At 44.8% G+C, this 20,197-nt stretch overlaps 1 protein-coding gene across 1 annotated transcript in view; it reads left to right on the forward strand.

The window, feature by feature from the left end:
• LOC138510185 (contactin-associated protein-like 4) overlaps positions 1-20,197 on the forward strand; it is a 2,554,874-nt gene that overhangs the window by 1,123,949 nt on the left and 1,410,728 nt on the right. Inside the window, exon 5 of the mRNA XM_069625670.1 lies at positions 9,196-9,399. Coding sequence (XP_069481771.1) covers positions 9,196-9,399 — 204 coding nt within the window. The remainder of the gene's footprint in view (positions 1-9,195; positions 9,400-20,197) is intronic.

Consider the following 20,197-nt stretch of genomic DNA (forward strand, 5'->3'; position numbering starts at 1 on the left):
GGGCACTGCTCATAATTCAAATGAATCATTTTTGAACAAATGGCTGATTACCAATTGTTTGACTGGGTACTGATGAGAAATACAGTCTTTTAAAATGTGTTGTATACTTTGTGGGCTGAGCAGTATGTTGGTCATTTTAATGAGCATCTAAAGCTACTCAAATGAACACAAGTGATTCCTCAAGAGTGTGGTCCTATGTGCAAGTGTCTGTACACCTGCCTTTGAGTGGAAGATAGAATGAGGGCTTTGCATGGCCCTTTCTGTGCCAAGTGTTTGGATCCATGAATTGGTGTCATTCTGCGCAATAGTGGGCATTTGATGGACTGCCTGTGGGCCATACCTCGTAAAGTCCACATTCTCCTTTTTTCTTCCTCTGCCCCATCCCATGTCCTCTCACGCAAAGGCACTCTGCCTACGCAAAGTCCCCACAAAGTCGGAAAAAGTGCTGCGCAGTTGATTCCTTGAATCGACAAACAGGATTTCGCATGCAGTTTGGCACGCAAAGTGCCTATATGCCACAGAAATAATTCTATGACTCGGGCCCATAATGTGTACAAAAAATCCCAGGAGTGTGAGGACGCTGTGTCATGTCAAGGGCACTGGAAGTACCATTACAGCAACACAAAGCCCCCTGATCACACAAACACATTAGGAACAACTTCCATCAGGAGTCCACCAGATCATTTTATTTTTGCTTCCCTTAAATATCTCACACTCACTTCTGCATGTACCTGACACTGCTCCTGCAAGACTGCTGTGTCCCCTCCTGGCTGTTGTACCCTCTCCTCACCTCTGTGCACCACCTGGCCGGAGAATGCACTGCCTGACTGGTGTGCCCCCTAAATAACTGCTGTGCCCCATTCTTAGTTGCGCTGAGGAACCATATCCGCTACCTCCATGCTCCTATATTCCGGTCCTCTGGCCCTCACTTGGCCTCATAAGCTGACCCCGTTGAGCCATCAGTGTCATGGCGAAATCCCCATGCAGTGTGAACTAAAGCAGAGTTGAACATGTGTGAGCATGACAATAATCAATGATGTATGTTAGCACATGTGCAAGTCAGCGAGTTTCCTTTTTAGCACACAAGTCTAATCTTTTTTTTTTGTAAAAGTAGAGATTGCAATTTCCAATGAAGGCTTAGGAGGGAAAGGTTGCATCTGTCAGATGGTCAAATTAAGGGCACAATGTTAGGATGCATTTTCCTGATGGTATTCTGAGTGATGGTATTCGGGGGGACGAATTGCACTTCTTGAAGACCTTCAATGGGGTCAGGTGGTTGTAGAGCCCACCATAATAAAAACTATGGGGTGAGAATAGAGCAACGTGTTCTCTGCATCACTGTCCTTAAATTGTGATTAACTCGCTATTTACCAAAAATGCTGCCGATACTTGCAATCCAACAGTTATTTATGAAAACAGGCGGATTGCAGACCGTGCACTGACGTCCACTGAGCTGACGCCTAGAACCACTTCATAATATAAGTGTGGTGGCTGGGTGTCAGGAAAAGGCGCAGTGAAACGTGCTGTTTAGCATGACTTGCAATGCGACAATTATCTATGAAAACAGGCGGCTTGCAGACCGTGCACTGACGTCCACTGAGCTGACGCCTAGAACCACTTCAGAATATAAGTGTAGTGGCTGGGCATCAGGAAACGGCGCAGTGAAACAGGCTGTTTAGCATGACTTGCAATGCGACAGTTATCTATGAAAACAGGCGGATTGCAGACCGTGCACTGACGTCCACTGAGCTGACGCCTAGAACCACTTCAGAATGTAAGTGTGCTGGCTGGGCGTCAGGAAAAGGCGCAGCGAAGCAGCCTGTTTAGCATGACTTGCAAGTCGACAGTTATATATGAAAACAGGCGACTGCAGACCGTGCACTGACGTCCACTCAACTGACACCTAGAACCACTTCAGAATGTAAGTGTGGTGGCTGGGCATCAGGAAAAGGCACAGCGAAGCGGGCTGTTTAGCATGACTTGCAATGTGACAGTTATCTATGAAAACAGGCGGATTGCAGACCCTGCACTGACGTCCACTGAGCTGATGCCTAGATCCACTTCAGAATATAAGTGTGGTGGCTGAGCGTCAGGAAAAGGCACAGTGAAGCAGGCTGTTTAGCATGACTTGCAATGCGACAGTTATCTATGAAAACAGGCGGATTGCAGACCGTGCACTGACGTCCACTGAGCTGACGCCTAGAACCACTTCAGAATGTAAGTGTGGTGGCTGGGCGTCAGGAAAAGGCGCAGCGAAGCAGCCTGTTTAGCATGACTTGCAAGTCGACAGTTATCTATGAAAACAGGTGACTGCAGACCGTGCACTGACATCCACTCAACTGACACCTAGAACCACTTCAGAATGTAAGTGTGGTGGCTGGGCGTCAGGAAAAGGCACAGTGAAGCGTGCTGTTTAGCATGACTTGCAATGTGACAGTTATCTAAGAAAACAGGCGGATTGCAGACCGTGCACTGACGTCCACTGAGCTGATGCCTAGAACCACTTCAGAATATAAGTGTGGTGGCTGGGCATCAGAAAAAGGTGCAGTGAAACGGGCTGTTTAGCATGACTTGCAATGCGACAGTTATCTATGAAAACAGGCGGCTTGCAGACCGTGGACTGACGTCCACTGAGCTCACGCCTAGAACCACTTCAGAATATAAGTGTGGTGGCTGGGCGTCAGGAAAAGGCACAGTGAAGCAGGCTGTTTAGCATGACTTGCAATGCGACAGTTATTTATGAAAACAGGCGGATTGCAGACCGTGCACTGACGTCCACTGAGCTGCCGCCTAGGACCACTTCAGAATGTAAGTGTGGTGGCTGGGCGTCAGGAAAAGGCGCAGCGAAGCAGCCTGTTTAGCATGACTTGCAAGTCGACAGTTATCTATGAAAACAGGCGACTGCAGACCGTGCACTGACATCCACTCAACTGACACCTAGAAACACTTCAGAATGTAAGTGTGGTGGCTGGGCGTCAGGAAAAGGCACAGTGAAGCGTGCTGTTTAGCATGACTTGCAATGTGACAGTTACCTATGAAAACAGGCGGATTGCAGACCGTGCACTAACCTCCACTGAGCTGATGCCTAGAACCACTTCAGAATATAAGTGTGGTGGCTGGGCGTCAGGAAAAGGCACAGTGAAGCAGGCTGTTTAGCATGACTTGCAATGCGACAGTTATCTATGAAAACGGGCGTATTGCAGACCGTGCACTGACGTCCACTGAGCTGACGCCTAGAACCACTTCAGAATGTAAGTGTGGTGGCTGGGCGTCAGGAAAAGGCACAGTGAAGCGTGCTGTTTAGCATGACTTGCAATGTGACAGTTATCTATGAAAACAGGCGGATTGCAGACCGTGCACTGACGTCCACTGAGCTGATGCCTAGAACCACTTCAGAATATAAGTGTGGTGGCTGAGCATCAGAAAAAGGCGCAGTGAAACGGGCTGTTTAGCATGACTTGCAATGCGACAGTTATCTATGAAAACAGGCGGCTTGCAGACCGTGCACTGACGTCCACTGAGCTCACGCCTAGAACCACTTCAGAATATAAGTGTGGTGGCTGGGCGTCAGGAAAAGGCACAGTGAAGCAGGCTGTTTAGCATGACTTGCAATGCGACAGTTATTTATGAAAACAGGCGGATTGCAGACCGTGCACTGACGTCCACTGAGCTGACGTCTAGAACCACTTCAGAATGTAAGTGTGGTGGCTGGGCGTCAGAAAAAGGCGCAGCGAAGCAGCCTGTTTAGCATAACTTGCAAGTCGACAGTTATCTATGAAAACAGGCGACTGCAGACCGTGCACTGACATCCACTCAACTGACACCTAGAAACACTTCAGAATGTAAGTGTGGTGGCTGGGCGTCAGGAAAAGGCACAGTGAAGCGTGCTGTTTAGCATGACTTGCAATCTGACAGTTATCTATGAAAACAGGCGGATTGCAGACCGTGCACTGACGTCCACTGAGCTGACGCCTAGAACCACTTCAGAATGTAAGTGTGGTGGCTGGGCGTCAGGAAAAGGCGCAGCGAAGCAGCCTGTTTAGCATGACTTGCAAGTCGACAGTTATCTATGAAAACAGGCGACTGCAGACCGTGCACTGACATCCACTCAACTGACACCTAGAAACACTTCAGAATGTAAGTGTGGTGGCTGGGCGTCAGGAAAAGGCGCAGCGAAGCAGCCTGTTTAGCATGACTTGCAAGTCGACAGTTATCTATGAAAACAGGCGACTGCAGACCATGCACTGACATCCACTCAACTGACACCTAGAAACACTTCAGAATGTAAGTGTGGTGGCTGGGCGTCAGGAAAAGGCACAGTGAAGCGTGCTGTTTAGCATGACTTGCAAGTCGACAGTTATCTATGAAAACAGGCGACTGCAGACCGTGCACTGACGTCCACTCAACTGACACCTAGAACCACTTCAGAATGTAAGTGTGGTGGCTGGGCGTCAGGAAAAGGCGCAGTGAAGAGTGCTATTTAGCATGCTCACTGCGGCTCGTTGAGAATCCGGGGCTGAGTGAGCCTAGCCATTACATTTAAAGTAGCAAATAACTCTGCACTTCTGAGACATTATATATGTTTCTCCTTCTGAAACATTTTCACCACTTATGACAAAAATACAGCCTTAGCTATCGCCACTAATAAAAGAAGTACTACCGCTGCATTTCAGAGGTGCGGGGAATTACAGTGGTAATAGGATTGTCGCCCACGTGACGCAGCAAAATACTGCCCCTGCCTCACCAGAGCCGGAGCAGGTTTATTGCAAAATAAACATGCAATTCATCACTTCCATCTGACAGCGGCTTCTATTATTACCTGGCAGGGCCCAGCGCATCCATTTCCATTCAGTTCTGCAAGAACATGTCACTTTATGGCCTCAACACAAGGTTTGCTCAATGTACAGACAAAAAAATCTTCGCTTTTTCCTAGTAGTTAAATATGTATTAAAAACAGACACAATTGAAGCCACCTTGCGCCCGGTTGCCTCTGGGCCTGGTTTTCTGTGCTTTATAAATAAATTCAAATCAAAACCTTTTCCCCTTTTTTCTTATAAAAAAGAAGGAATATATACAGCACATTGCAATCGCCCAAGGGTCACTGCTAGCGGTAATAAGAGGCGGAACATCGGGATATATATATATATATATATATATACATATATATTTCCTTGGTAAGTAGCTCAATTTTCCGCAAATTAAGTGCGTAATGTGTTTGCATTGAGCTCAAAAGCAAACACCAGTGAGGTGAAAAATGGCCATTTTCCTATTTTCGCTGACTAACCCTGCATCTTCATTTCTTTCCTAAATATGTCTTTCAAGGTCTGTTAGGTTTCATCTCATGAGACGCGGATTCCCTCGGTATCTGTCTTTGCGAGTCTCCTTGTTTGAGGGGCGACATTTGAGATTTAGTATTCAATCGCATTTTCTTGTGGTAAAAATGGATGGCTTGCTGTAGGTTGTCACGTGACAGGAAGAGAATTGTATTGAGGGTGGTTTGTCATAATATACTATACAAGCCCCCAAAGAAACTTCACCGCTATATATATATATATATATATATATATATATATATATATATATATATATATATATATATGGAACCTGATTCAGAAATTATACAAACCTCCTTGCCCAGCGTTGCTCCCATTTTTGGTTTTGGAGGATATTTGTAGCGCAAGCCACACCTTTGTCAAAACCAATCTTACAAAAGAGAGAGAGAGGCAAAAGGGGTTCTGAACTGAGAATATGTGGTTTGCACAGCAACCAGCAATGCCATGGAATGAAATGGACAACTCACTAAAATCTATTTTGTCCAAACTCCTCCGCAGTACTATCCAATGAGGAGCTCTCTAACAAGATTTGGTCCAATCAGCAGCTTTGTAAGAAGCAAGTCAGCTGAGCTTTCCTTTTTCCAGCTGCATAGTGATCCCCATCAGAAGCCACCCTGCTTTGTTGTTTACTTTCTGCCTTTAAAGAGACAATACTCGTGTTTTAAGAAAGCATAACACAATCTTCTGGTCTCGTCTCCGATGATGACAGAGCGGTCAGAGTAGCAACAGAGGCGTGTCTGTGAGATTTCCACACTCGGTCCTTCCCCCAGTAGCGGAGCTGCTGTTTTGGTTGTGGAACGTGGTCGTAGAGAGCAGCTTCATGAAACTCTCCCAGTGCTGCCGCCGCTCGGCGTCCCTTCGTTCGCGACAAGCACTGATGATGCCCACCTCCAGGACTCTCGAAGCTCGATAGCAGTGGCAACCCTAATGCACTATGTGCGTTTGGGGAATGGCAGTCCTACTCTTCAGGCCTTATTCCTGCAAAATGCCCTTTCTATCATCCTAGAGTATTTCCCAACCCCACTCACCTCTTAAAATCTGATGTTGGTCCCTCAAGGGGCAAACATGTCAAGTGTATACCAGCCAAGCAATTCCATTTGAGTTACCTAGTAGTAAAAATGCCTCTTGTTTTATTACTGTAAGTTTATTATTTCCTCCCCATCCCCTCCACCTTCCAGAGGTGAAGAACGTTGACTTTTTGCGGAGGCACAGTGTTGGAAAACGTGTGTGAATGTGTTTTTTTCCTGTGTTGCCTAAGCCGGCGTGGTGGAGGCACCTGTGACTTCCGCTCAGGAGAACGCGCATTTACTGGCCTTGAGAGCATGTTCTGTAACATATGAGCACTTTTACCTTTGTTCCCGACCGACCTCGCACTTCGTCCATTTATCGCTGTATGCACACACAAATGTTCCACTAATATGTTCTGCAATGTATACATATCTTTCCTGTGTAGCTTTGCTTCTTTAAAGCCCATGTTATGATGTAAACTGGTCGTATCCTAGAATTCTGGTGTGACTACTGCCAGAGAACACCAATGAGTGCTCTTCTTCACAGCTCCGTGTTCGCCACTCTTTGGAGGTCCTTTATTCCTAGCGAGCTGCCTCTTAATGGCATAGTTAAACCGGTCAAGAATCACATGGTATAAACCGGACTACTTCCGTTGTTTACCAGTTTCCCACAGCCCTCATGTAATGCTCCGCAATTGGCCACTGCAGTCCACCTGGTTGGGCCTCCTCCCGTACTGCCTGCTCTGCGTGCCAGTTTTCTGCTGGATGACCGTGTGCCAGCTTTCTGCAGGATGACCTCACATTGGGCCTCTTCACGAGTTGGGCGGTAACGCCGGCGCTATTGGCTAATAGCCCTACCTAATAGCCCTACTGCCGCATTTAAGGGTTACCGCCAGACTCGTGATGAGGCCCATTATGCCTGCTTGTCAAATCCAAAATTAAAGCAGGAGGCAACACTGTTCGCTCTTTTATGTACTGTTAAAAACATTATAACACACTGTGAAAATTTGCAGTAAATCAAAACCACGAATGTTGTCTGTAAACCTACACCAAAGTATATTAAAATGCTGTCACAAATTATGGTTTGACTTAAAAGCACAAACGAGCCGAATTATAGGGGGAAAAAAAACAATGGCCATTTTCGCAAGTGCTAATTTAAAAATACATACGCGGTCATTCAACACCACACACACGTGCATTACTGTAGTTGCTGTCACTAAACTGCCACCGTCCTAAACCCTAAAATTGGATTTAAACAAATGAATTGAACCTCATATTACAAGTCACTTCCTAACCTCATCTTGTATACACAAAGCGGAATTCTGCCTCACCCTAAACACACAGTTAAAAACTCTCTGAGACATATTTTTCCAGCAGATAAACATCCTCTTGCAAGACCCCTTGACTGGTGCAGCCCATTCCGAAATCCAGCCTGAGAGCTTCCTTGCAGAACACTTGCCATTCTTTTGACCTCTCTCGAACGTGCCTTTAATTCCACTATTAAGGGAGTCTGTTGCACCATAATCACCCTCACTCTATCTATCCCCACCGTACCCCCACTCTTTACCACCACCACCCACCCTTCCCCCAATTTACCCCCCTTCCCCTAGCCCCACTGTCTCTACCCCCACTCACCAAACCTATCCGCACACTCTCTAAGCTCACTTCCCAAACTGCCCCCACGCTCTCTACCCCCACTCACCCTACCCGCACTATCTGTGCCCCCGCTCTCTCTATCCCCAATACACCTACCCTACCGCCACTCTCTTCTCCCACTCTCTAGTCCCACCAACCCCCACTCTCTCTACCCCACTCATTGTACTCCCACCTACACCATTCTTTCTACATACCCCCACTCGCTCTACTCCGCCCACTCTACCTCCACTCTCTCTACCCCCACCCATACTTCCCCCATTCCCTCTATCCCTAACCATCCCCCCTACCTATACCCACCTACCCTACAACCCCACCCACCCTACCCCACTCTCTGTAACCCAGACACCCACCATACCCACACTCTCTCTACCCCACCCACCCAAACCCCACTCACTCTACCCCACCCACCGTATGCCCGCTCTCTACTGTAACCCACCCCCTTCCCCACTCTCTCAACCCCCAGCCCCTCTCTCTACCTCCACTCTTTATACCCCCACCCACACTAAACTCATTCTCTCTAGCCCCCCAACTCACCATACTCCCTCTCTCTCCACCTCTACCCAACCTAGCCCCCTCTATATAATTATAATCGATTATTTGGCTACCCATCCTACCCCCACTTTCTCTTCTCAATGCTACCTCCTCTCTCTTTACCCCCTCCACACACCCTACCCCTTGTCTCTCCAGCCTTCCCCGACCTAAACGTTCTATTTTATTCCTCTCAAACTCATTTGTATTTCTTACCCTCTCACTATCACCTTTTCTTGTTCATATTTCCCCTTGATCATCACTCCTTCTATCAATGGCTTACTCCCTTGCTCTCTTCCCCTTCTGATTCTATTGCACACCTGAAACCGGTATCACATCCACCTTTGAAACTTTGCACGCTTCTCCTTGCAGCCTGGTGCCTATAACTGAAGTACTACAGCAGCAGACGCCAAAACGATTGGTATTGCCAATGCTTGTTTTATCTGTTGGGTCGCAGAAATGGTTTGATTTCTTACTTATGGTGCAGCCCACTATCCACGTGACCTCAGAAATTGTGGGCACTGAACTTCTGCCGAGTTCCTACTTGCTGTTAACAAAGCCCTGTACACTGCAGACCTGTATCTTTTTTAATGGTTGTAAGGAAATGGCGGGAAAGCGGTTATGAGGAGTTTCATTCCAAGAAAACATGTCATTTATTCTTCAATTTTTAGGGTCCGACGTGTCGCATTTTGATGGACAAAGCTGCCTGCTCTACCGACCCAATCAGAAAGCCACAAGTACTCTGAAAGATGTGATATCGCTTAAGTTTAAAACAATGCATCGCGACGGGCTGCTGCTGCACGGCGAAGGCCAGAATGGGGATCGCACCACACTGCTGCTGTCGCAAGGATCCCTCTCCTTACTTATCAATACAGGTAACTATCACTCATCGACTTCTGTGCTGACATGCACTACTGTGTTTTTTGTTGAAAGGCAGAAAGATGAAGTATGTGTAGTGCTTAAACACAACCATCTCAATGTTTTGAAATTTTTGGTGCCAAAAATGGCTGCGTTTTCCCATGCCTACATTATGTCAACTTGCAATTACACTTCCATCCACATCCTTAATGCAAATGTATTTGCATTTTTCTCTCCAAGCCTGGAAGGCTGCGTATATTGCACTGAATTACTGGCAAGTGAATACTCTCTGTGGTGGGATTTCAAAGTATGCAGGAAGAAGCATGACTATCACCAGGCCTAAAGTAGTGAAAGTGGGATTGAAATACAAGCGAGACAAAACAACCACCCTTTCAGTCAGAATAATTGTGATAAGGGCAACAAATACACTTGAAAAAAAACACACAACATTTCAAATCGCAGTGATGCCTTTGAAAACACGCATTTATTTGCTTCAATGTGGACACCAAGATAAAGAACCTTTCACAACAGCAAGAACAAGGTTCATTTGGGCAGCACGCGTGCACGCGCGTGCGTGGACACACAAACACACAACACACACACAAAAAAACATCACAAGCCCTTTCGAAAACACAGACGGAAATGTCTGTGTAAAATGCCTATAAACACATTATTCTGTTTCAAAGCAGTAACCCCCTCGCCCCCAAACCCGCGGGCCCCAAACATGGTTGTCCATCTACTGCAACGTGATTTTGTGAATGGTGCAAATATCGTCATCCACAGGCAATTGCTGATGGTGCTACTAGCCAATCGACTATTAACCTAACTGCAAACAGCTTCACAAAGGCATGTGATTGCTTACTGGATCATGCTAAACACATATTATTTCACTATCTCTGACCAGTATTTTTGACAATTATTGCGCACTTGCTCATTCCATGTTTTCATACATGTGGAAAAAAACGCAAGTTTTATGTGCGGATATAGAGATACAATTGGAGCTTTATGCGCTAAAATGTGCATGCAACATTTCTGCCATGATTCTTGTTAGAGGCGTGAAAGCTAATTCATGTAGCACTTAGTTAATTCTAGAAGGAATCTTCCATGGGATGCAATGTCTGATTAGCATTTTACCTGAGGTGGTGCGGGCCCGGATGCAGCATCGGTGTGCAGGAAAGCTGTTTCTCATAGATGTCCTATTAGTACCGGCGAGGGTTAATCAGAATGTAACAAACATTACATTCTGATTGACCCTCGCCGCGTCTTTAACCTGACTGGGAATCCATAGGCCAGGCTTCTTTACCTTTGTTTCCAACGGGGAGCGTGGCAGTCCCTCAGCCAATGAGGAGGCTCCAAACAGGTCAATCACCGCTCCGAGCTTCCACACGGCTGGAGGCTGCTATTCTCCCCCGCCGGGGATTCAGGTAAGTATTTTCTTTCTTCCTCCCCCTCCCCTGCAAACAATCCCCTCCCCAGCCTCCCAACCCCAGTTACCTTCTTTTTTCTCCTTTTGTCTCATTTTACGGGAGTGAATGGGCTGGGAACACTTCTGTCCCCAGTTTGTCCACTCCCGATGGCCACCATGGAAAGGAAAATGGACTAAGCATTTCGGAACAGAAATGTTTTTATTAGTACCCAGTCTTGCGGGCCCAGGTTACTAATAGCAATAATCCCCGAACCGTGGGGCATTACGAGGCAGGTAATCCCCTGGGACCTTCGTTAAAGCCCTGGCTTCGCTCGGGCCTATAATTATGGGCCCTGCAGCATTACCTGACCCAATAATGCCCCCGTGGCTCTGGTCTTATTGATTAATTAGACCCCTGCAGGCATTAATATTGGTATACCTTTTTCGTCTGTAGGATGTGAAAAATCACTGTAAAAAAATTAGGAAATAAAAACAACAGCCAGGATCTGTAAAAAACACTCTTGGACACCTGACTAGTACACATGAAGGTATGGTCATCCATTAAAATGAATCATATATATATATATCTATATAGAGAGAGAGAGAGAGAGAGAGAGAGAGAGAGAGAGAGAGAGAGAGAGAGAGAGAGAGAGAGAGAGAAACAGAGAGAGAGAGAAATAAATATTCAGTGGAAGCGTTTAAAGGAACGTTATGGTTAAGTTGTACTGATAAAAACCTATCAATTTCAGTAAAAAAAGCATTGTTAAAGGGACATTATGGTCACAAGTAAAATTAAAAAAAACAAGAAATTTGCCAGTTCTGGTAAACTATGCAACCATAGCTCGTGCCACTGCCGAGCACTGATAAGACTAACACCCAGAACATCAAAGATGACATCACAAATCACATTAGCGGTGCCATCACTGATGACATTAAATATCCAGAACAGTGATTTTCGTTTACTCACACTGCAGATGTTAAGCAGAGTATGTGATGTGCTCATACTGCATTAAAAACACGATACACATATTGTAAAGCTGCTTTTCATATACACCTTACCATTCTGCTATCTTCTAAAGGGCCTTTCTTTTATGGTCTGGCCTGAGTTCATGGTGCACATACATGGAGCAATAAACAGGCCCCAGACAGACAATTGTTTTTCGTACATGATGATAACTTTTAATGTTAATGTCATTTTCTGATCATTGGTGTTTGCTTTCTTCTTACTAGAGTTTTCCTGTCTGTGCCTGAAATGTGTATGCATTCATGCTCTCCATATGTATTTCTTTTGTGCTAACAAAGGTATATAGTAATGTTTGTATAGTTAACTCTTAATTACAAGTTTAACATCACTAAATATTCTGGTATGCTTGGGTTTGTGATTCTACTGGCCAATATTACCCGATAAAAAATACTCTACTACAAAACCCTTTGCCAAACCTTTCCAGTGTAATTGGTGGCATATGTGATGGCATCACTGATGTCCTGGGTGTTAAGAGTTAGCAGTGGATGCAGCGACACAAGCTATGGTTGCATAGCTAACTGGCACATTTCTTGGGTTTTCCGATTTTACTTGTAACCTTAACATCCCTTTAACAAAGTTTTTTTACTAATTAAAAATGTATATTTTGAAGAAAACAGAAATAGTCGGGAACACAGCAAATACTTTTATTTTCCATATAACGCTCAAAACAGAAGATGCTGTCGACCAGAACATTGATAACTTTTCCCAATTGTAATTATAGCTAGCAAACATTGCATGCTTCACATTTTTTCTGTAACTGTCAACGTTGGTGATATAATGCCGATTGCGATGATCAATCAATGAATCCCAGTATTTGCAGTCTTTACTCAAAGTTCTGTATAGTTAAATTTAATGCGCTTATGTTACATCACCGTTATATCATTGACGCACAAGGTGTTCCATTAGCTAGAACAACAGAATTCTTTCACTTTCACTTTCAAGTGCAACACTTTCAGCTCGACACATTTTCAGACCCTAAAGGCTAACATGTTGCTTCTTATTACTGCTGCTGCAAAAGGTCACATGGGTGTCTGGCAATCAACCCAGAAAATTGTTATCAAAGATGCGTTGCTGATGATTATTGTGCAATTCTGGTTGAAAAACTGTCAACTGGAAGTTTAAATCCATCTCAAGCGCACATCAGTAGAACATAGCTATATACATTTGAGAATAGAAAAATATATCTCAGTACCCAGTTTATAATAGAATATACACAGTACACAGGGTTTTAACTGGGCTGGGGCTATCTGGGGGCCAAGCCCTGCCAATCTCCAGAAATGACTCCCGCGACAGGGTGCTGCCGGGGCCCATTCCGACTACCCTTAGCCATGCCGATAGCTTGGTTAGTCGTGTACCCGAAGTGCTGCACGGTTACACCGAGTGCCAGCAAGTATGAGCACTTCCTAAGTACTGACATCTGCAGACAGCTTGTGCAACTGTGGCTTCGGATGCATAGCAGCCAGATTACTCTAAACTAAGAAACAGGAGGAGGGCTGGAGGGCCCAGTCTCTCATTTTGTTCCTGAGTAAAGAGTCATCATGCAGCATGAAGCCTTTTAAACGAGGCTTCATGATCCGTGATGACTCTTTACTCAGAAAAAAAAGGACATACTGGGCCCTCCAGCCCTCCTCCTGTTTAGGAAAACAGGGTCATTAGGCACCATAACAGACTTTCCCACCTTGACCCAAATACAACCACTTCATAAATGATGTCCATTCAATACAAAAATTCACCATTACTCAATGAACCGACTTTCCAACACCTGATAAGTGACCAAGTGAGTCTTCAATTAAACACACCTGGGCGTCAAGCAGCATGTCACTACACTGTCGTGCTAGCTCATAAAAAGGAAAGCCACATCAATGCTGGCATAGAAAGATTGCCCCAACCATAAGAGGAACACTTAAAGCCCATCCAGGCTCAAAGGTAAGCTCGACACAAAGCTGTCCCAGTATTCTCTATATAGTTTTTAACCACGCTCACCATCATATCTCTTACAGAGTAACATGGGACTATTTAATCTGGCACACCAAATATCTGACAGCTTCAGAATGTGTAAATACTAGAAGCATGCCGCTTATTGGAACAATCTCCAACCACGCCGGTAAATCGGGGCCCAATTATTAATAACATTTCAAACCTGCACCTGCAATGAGGCTCAACCAGCACTGCTGTACATTAATTCAGCTGCTAGCGCAACACGTGTCTTCACCTGCCCCTTATTAAAACAGTCACAACCACCCACCAACTCTCAGGAGGACACGCAGGTTCATGGTTAGGTATATGTCCCACGGGCTCACCTACCAAGGGGACACACAAGACGACACCATGTCACTTTACATACTTCAACACATTCCGCATAGATTAACGCCTGGCCGGATACCAGGACACCTGGACCCAATTAATAGTACAAGCATATGCTTCTATCCAAACCGAGGGCTTGCAACCTGGCTCAATGAGCACTTCAGCACATTATCCATCCGCTACTGCACTAGGCGTCTTTACCCGCGGTTTTAGCTAGACACTACCACCAACCAACTAGCTGTGCCCCATACATGGTCAGGCAAATTATGTTCTCCATGGGCTCGGATGCCCTATTGTGCAAAAAACCTAATCAGGACAACACTTTTCCTTGAAGAGCTACCTTGCCATAATGTGTCACTCTTGGCACCACTCAACACACCTGAGTGACAAGTCTCACTAAGCTTTTATTTTGGCATGGCGCACCACATTTCACTTGTTTACTAACAAAGGCAACCACCTTTTCTCTCGTACCTAACATAAATGCCTATACAAGACACATCACAGGCAACACCCAACCAATGCTTGAACCTATACATATTTTTCTGCAACAAGACTAAACAGACATCCATGGACTAATAGGCCTCCACATGCTTCTACTTGGACCAATGGTCCAGCCTTCCCAAGCAGGATACATTGGGCAAACTGATCTAATCAGCAACCCTGTGGTCAGGTGAACAGGGCTCATGCGTGTGCTCCTCATCCACCTCGCAACCTGATAAGTATGTAATGCTGTTAGCTAATCACCTACTCCCTACCCATCTTCATGTTAAATGTTGAATGTAAAAAGGTATTTGTACCGCGCTGTTGGGTGTCCTGACCCACGTTTGAGCTTTCATGCTGCAACATTTGGTGCTGTGGGCTTAGAAAATCCAAGATGGCCAAAAAGCCCACATGTACGCCAGAGTAGGAAAACTGTGCAGTACTGGCATGGAAAACATCATGATGGCCAGAACTCCCCAGAAAATCCACAGGGAAATGCATGAAGAATAGGCTGCCACCCATTTTTGCCTAGGTTGTGAGCACAGGAGGGCACTGCCTAAAACCACCATTGGGCTACCCACACAGTAGCCTGAAACCATTGGGAATGGCAATGCTGATTGCCAAAAGCAACCTAGAACTGTGGGGAATTCATTTTCTTAAATCCCAAAAATGGTTGCATTACCAGTACTCACCACTATCAGAAAGCAGGCGTTTTAAAACCACAAGACTTTTGTGTAAAACTGAACAAATTAAACAAAACCAGACCAAGGAAAGACTTGCTAAGAGGTGGATACAATGTAAAACTATACTCTGAAATGACTTGAAGGAAGTAATTATTTAATGTGTATGTAAAAATCGTAATAGACTTAAACTTGGGGACAAAAAGTGACATTTAGCTGAAACCTGGCTTAATGAAACTGAATTCTGCCTGACATCTACCCCCACAGGAGTTAAAACCTGCTCAGCCACTCTTCCCCTTGCCAACAGGAGTTGTCACCTTTCTGATTAGATTAGGGGTGGAGCAGCTACAGGGAGTTGAACAAAGGCCTGTCCTGGGCCCAGGCAGATGGTTTATTGGGGGGATCGTAAATGGCTTCCTTTTGAACAAAGCCCTTCCTTGACTCAGGCAGAAGTTATATTGGGGGCGTCGTAAAAGTGGCTTCCTCTTGGCAGAAACGGGGAGGGGCAGCCCCTCTGAGGACAGGCTGAGCTTAAAGAAAGTGGATAGACTGGTTTCTCCACCATGTGACCTGGGAAGACACACCCCTGTTGGCCAGAATTTGATTTTAAGAAAGATGTATAACTCGTGGTGCGGACTTGTCAAAATTATCTAAATGATACCATAATTCTTGTGATTTTTCTGGCCACATTTTAAGAGGTTTTAGCACCTGGTGGTATGATCTGGGGGGTTGCTAGCGGAAAATAGGGTCTCACTCCAAATGTCTGCATGTTAAAAATCTGACACTTCATCAATTAATGTCCATACTCCTTGCGCACATGTGTGTAATTTTGGGTAAGTGTCCGATATTGCAAAACCAGTTAAAAAGCGCTAAATGTTGCCATTTCTGAATGCAAGCCCCCAGGAAGAGCAGAGTTTGAACAGAGTATACCTCATGTGATATGTGATGGGTGCATGTAATTTTAAACAACTGTGTATCTGTGCAATATGTATTTGGGTCAAATATAGATTTGTGGGCAAACTGACCAGGGGAGGATCCTCTGACCGATAAAACCTACAGCATCACTCTGACTCACATTTCCTTCCCCCAATCATGGGAGAGGGGAGAATTGGGCCAATGACAAGTAGAGAGGGGCAGGCTTTGCTAGGCCCAGGCACACACCCATTTTCAAAACACATAAAAAGAGACTGCTGGGACAGGTAGAGACATTCAATTCCATTTGCTCGGAGCATGCTGACCGACGACTTCACATCCAGAGATCCTACACTTAGACTTCCAAGCTAAACAGAGACTACAGAACTTTGAACCAAGAAGGCCCACTGCAAGCAAAAGTATTTGTCAGCAGGCCCAAAATCATTTGCAGACTATTCACAGCCGGGCTGAGCTGTTGATTCTGGCCTGAAACCCTGCGCCAGAAAGATCTAGAAGCAGTGCTGTACCCAGAGAAAGCAGAGCAGTATCCAGAACCAGAGGCCAGAGATCCAGAGTGACCCAGACCGCTGTGAGCAGAACCAGAGAGCTGAGACCAGAACCGGAGTCCAGTCCAAAACCTGACCAGATCCGTGGCGAGGCCTATTTCAAAAATATATTGTGAGTACCTAGCAGAACTGTGCAGAACCAATCTCTTAGTTAAAATAATCTAATCAAACTATTTTAATCTAACCAGAACTGCCTCCTAGAAGTTGTCACTTGTCATTTTGTAAAGCTGCACCACCGTCATTTGTCAATTCTGCAGCTGCAAAGCTGTCACCTGTCATTTTGAGTTTACTTAAAATCAGAAAAACTACCTTTATTTAATCGTCCGTATCTCTGGAACCGTCTGGGCTACGAACTTGGTTTAACTTTCCTCTGCTACTCCTTATACTTTTTCCGCAATCAAGATTCACGCACTCGCAAATTTTGCCGCGATTTGCAATTTGGCCCGATTTCTTTACTTGTAAAAAGATAGCTGCTTTTGTCTGAACTGCTAAAATTCGTTTGCCTCTTAAAAACCATCCCTGAATCATTGCTAAAGTGAGCCTGAACTCATCCCAAGTATCTCTCACTCACCCTGAACCTCCTAAAGGGAATTAAAAGCATTTTCAGCATATTTCTCACTTCATTGCCACCACATTCAAAGCACTTGGGCCTGTGTTTTAAAACTCATACCGGTTTTCTCTAAGCTTGCTGGGGGGGAACTGAATTTCGTATTGTATTTGATTGCATTCCTGAGAACTGTGTGCTCCTCTTTCCATCTACTTCCATGTCTTACATTGCATAGGGGAGGGGGGTGAATTGCCACCAGGGGAAATGTGAACATATGATATCTTGTGAAACCATATTAGTTAGTTCTGTACTGCATTTTCATTCAACATTGCATCCATTTGAAATCATAAAAGTATTTTTGCTACTTGATCCATCCTATACTAACTCCTCATTGATTGTAAAGAAGTGTGCTAGTGCCAGATTACCCATTGTTGATCAACATCATATGTCTAAGTGTACTATCAGATATTAATTTATTATAAAGTGTGATATATATATATATTGTTTAAATTCTCAAATAAACCTTTTAAACTTGCAAAACAGAACTACTTCTTGGCTCAGTGGGGTCAGGGGGATTCCAAGAGAGGGGTGTTATGTAGGGGTAGTCATCCAGAACTCATGAACTGGACATAAAGATATATCAATAAGGGTTTCCATTCAGTATCCCAGACTAGGCATTGACTTAGCTGTAGTGTTGAATTGAATCCTCTTACAGCGCACCGTCACCAACGGAATTGGTCCCTAGGCGCTCTGGCGGATCTGTAAATGATATGGTGGGATGGGTTAGTAAGGTGAAGAGGGAGTAGGATAGTGAGAGAGTGGTGTTCTGTTGGCAGCTTCAGCTCAGTATACACCAGATACTGAGCTTTGGTGCAGGTATTGGATCAGTGTCAGTCTGCGTGTGCTGTTGCTCTGGCTTATGTGTTGTTGCAGTGTTGTGAAGTGCATGCGGCTTGTGGTGCGAGAGATGGTTGTGTGAGTTTTGAGTGAGATAAGTATGCAGAGTTTGAGGTTATATTGGTTACCTGACCTTTAGCATGCTAATATTCACAGTTTTCTCTAAGTGATCACAGTCCTATCTAGAAGCGGTGCAAGCCAATGTTCACAGTTCTATCTAGGTGTGGACATGCTAACATTCATAATGTTATCTAGGAGTGGCACAGGCTGGTGTTCACAGTTCTAAGTGTGGCACATGCTAACATTCGAGTTTCATCTAGGCGGGGGCATGCTATCCTTCAATCAAAACCTATCTAGATGCGACGCAGGCTAATGTTCCCATTCTATCCAAGTGTGGACATGCCGACATTCACAATTCTATCCAAGCGTGGACATGCCGACATTCACAGTTCTATCCAAGTGTGGACATGCTAATGTTCACAAATCTATCTAAGTGTGGACATGCTAATATTTACGAATCTGTCTAAGTGTGGACATGCTAATATTTACGATGCTATCCAAGTGTGGACATGCCAATATTCACAATTCTATCTAAGTGTGGACATGCTAATATTCACAATTCTAGCTAGGTTTGGACATGGTAATATTCACATGCTAATATTCACAATGCTAATATTCACAATGCCAATATTCACAATTCTATCCAAGAGTGGACATGCCAATATTCACAATTCTATGTAAGTGTGGACATACCAATATTCATGTGTGGGTTAAAAACACACAAACTAATTTCAGAAATCATATTGCACATATAGAGATGATTACAGCGCGAAATACAGATGCATGGCTATAGATGGATGAAAAGCAGTGCATTAATATATAGAGGTGCCATGGAGCGACCAGAAAGGGCGGCTAAAGGTTGATCTCCCACCACGCTGGGTAGACTATTGCTCTGAGGGCCCCATGTGCAAACTTAGAAAAAAATAAATATATAAAATCACTATAATTACAGCATGCCTAGAATGACCTAAGTTTTCTTACCGTCTTCTGTCTGTGTACATCTATTCAACCTATCTTCATTTCTGCAATATTGCACTTGACACCCGATGTCTGCATTTATCTTGCACTTGCCACTTGCTGGCCGTTACTGATACTTATTGTTGTTATCTATTCCCATGTACTGCACTATCCCTTCTCCCGTCTCACGCACTTGCGCAATCTGAATGACACCTGGCCTAGTAGGATCGTTGGCTGTCCTCCCTCTGTTCCCCCCCTTTGCGTCATCGCGCCTTGATAAACTTGCATATAGGCACGTTATAAATGCAATATCATATCATATCATAATGCGCTTATGTTATATCACTGATATTTCATCAATGCACATGGTGTTCCGTTAGCTAGAACAAAGGAGTTCTTTCACTTTCAAGTGCAACACTTTCAGCTCTGCACATTTTCAGACCCTAAAACTAACATGTTGCTCCTTATTACTGCTGCTGCAAAAGGTCACATTGGTGTCTGGCAATCAACCTAGATAATAGTTATCACAGATGTGTTGTTGAAGATTATTTTCCAATTCCGGTTGAAAAACTGTCAACTGGAAGTTTAAATCCATGTCAAGCGCACATCAGTAGATCATACATTTGAGAATAGAAAAATATATTTCAGTACCCAGTTTATAATTGAATATACACAGTACACACGGCTTTAACTGGGCTGGGTCTATCTGGGGGCCAAGCCCTGTCAATCTCCAGAAAGTACACCAATGACGGGGCCCGCTGGGGCCCATCCCGAGTACCCATAGCTATGTCGATAGCTCAGTCTCCTCGCACAGGTTTGCTGCAATCCCATCCCGTACTTCAGGCTGTAGCCACAAGCAGATTTGTTATTCCTATTCACACCTATCCCGATTTCCAATAACTTTACCGCATAGCCAGTCCCTGCTAGCCATGCCCACTTTTACCCATTACTGATCCCTCGTAGCCAAGGCCAGTGGTCAGATT

The sequence above is a fragment of the Ambystoma mexicanum genome, chromosome 6p, assembly GCF_040938575.1.
Source record: "Ambystoma mexicanum isolate Mex_15411 chromosome 6p, UKY_AmexF1_1, whole genome shotgun sequence".
In the NCBI taxonomy this organism is placed as follows: Eukaryota; Metazoa; Chordata; class Amphibia; order Caudata; family Ambystomatidae; genus Ambystoma; species Ambystoma mexicanum.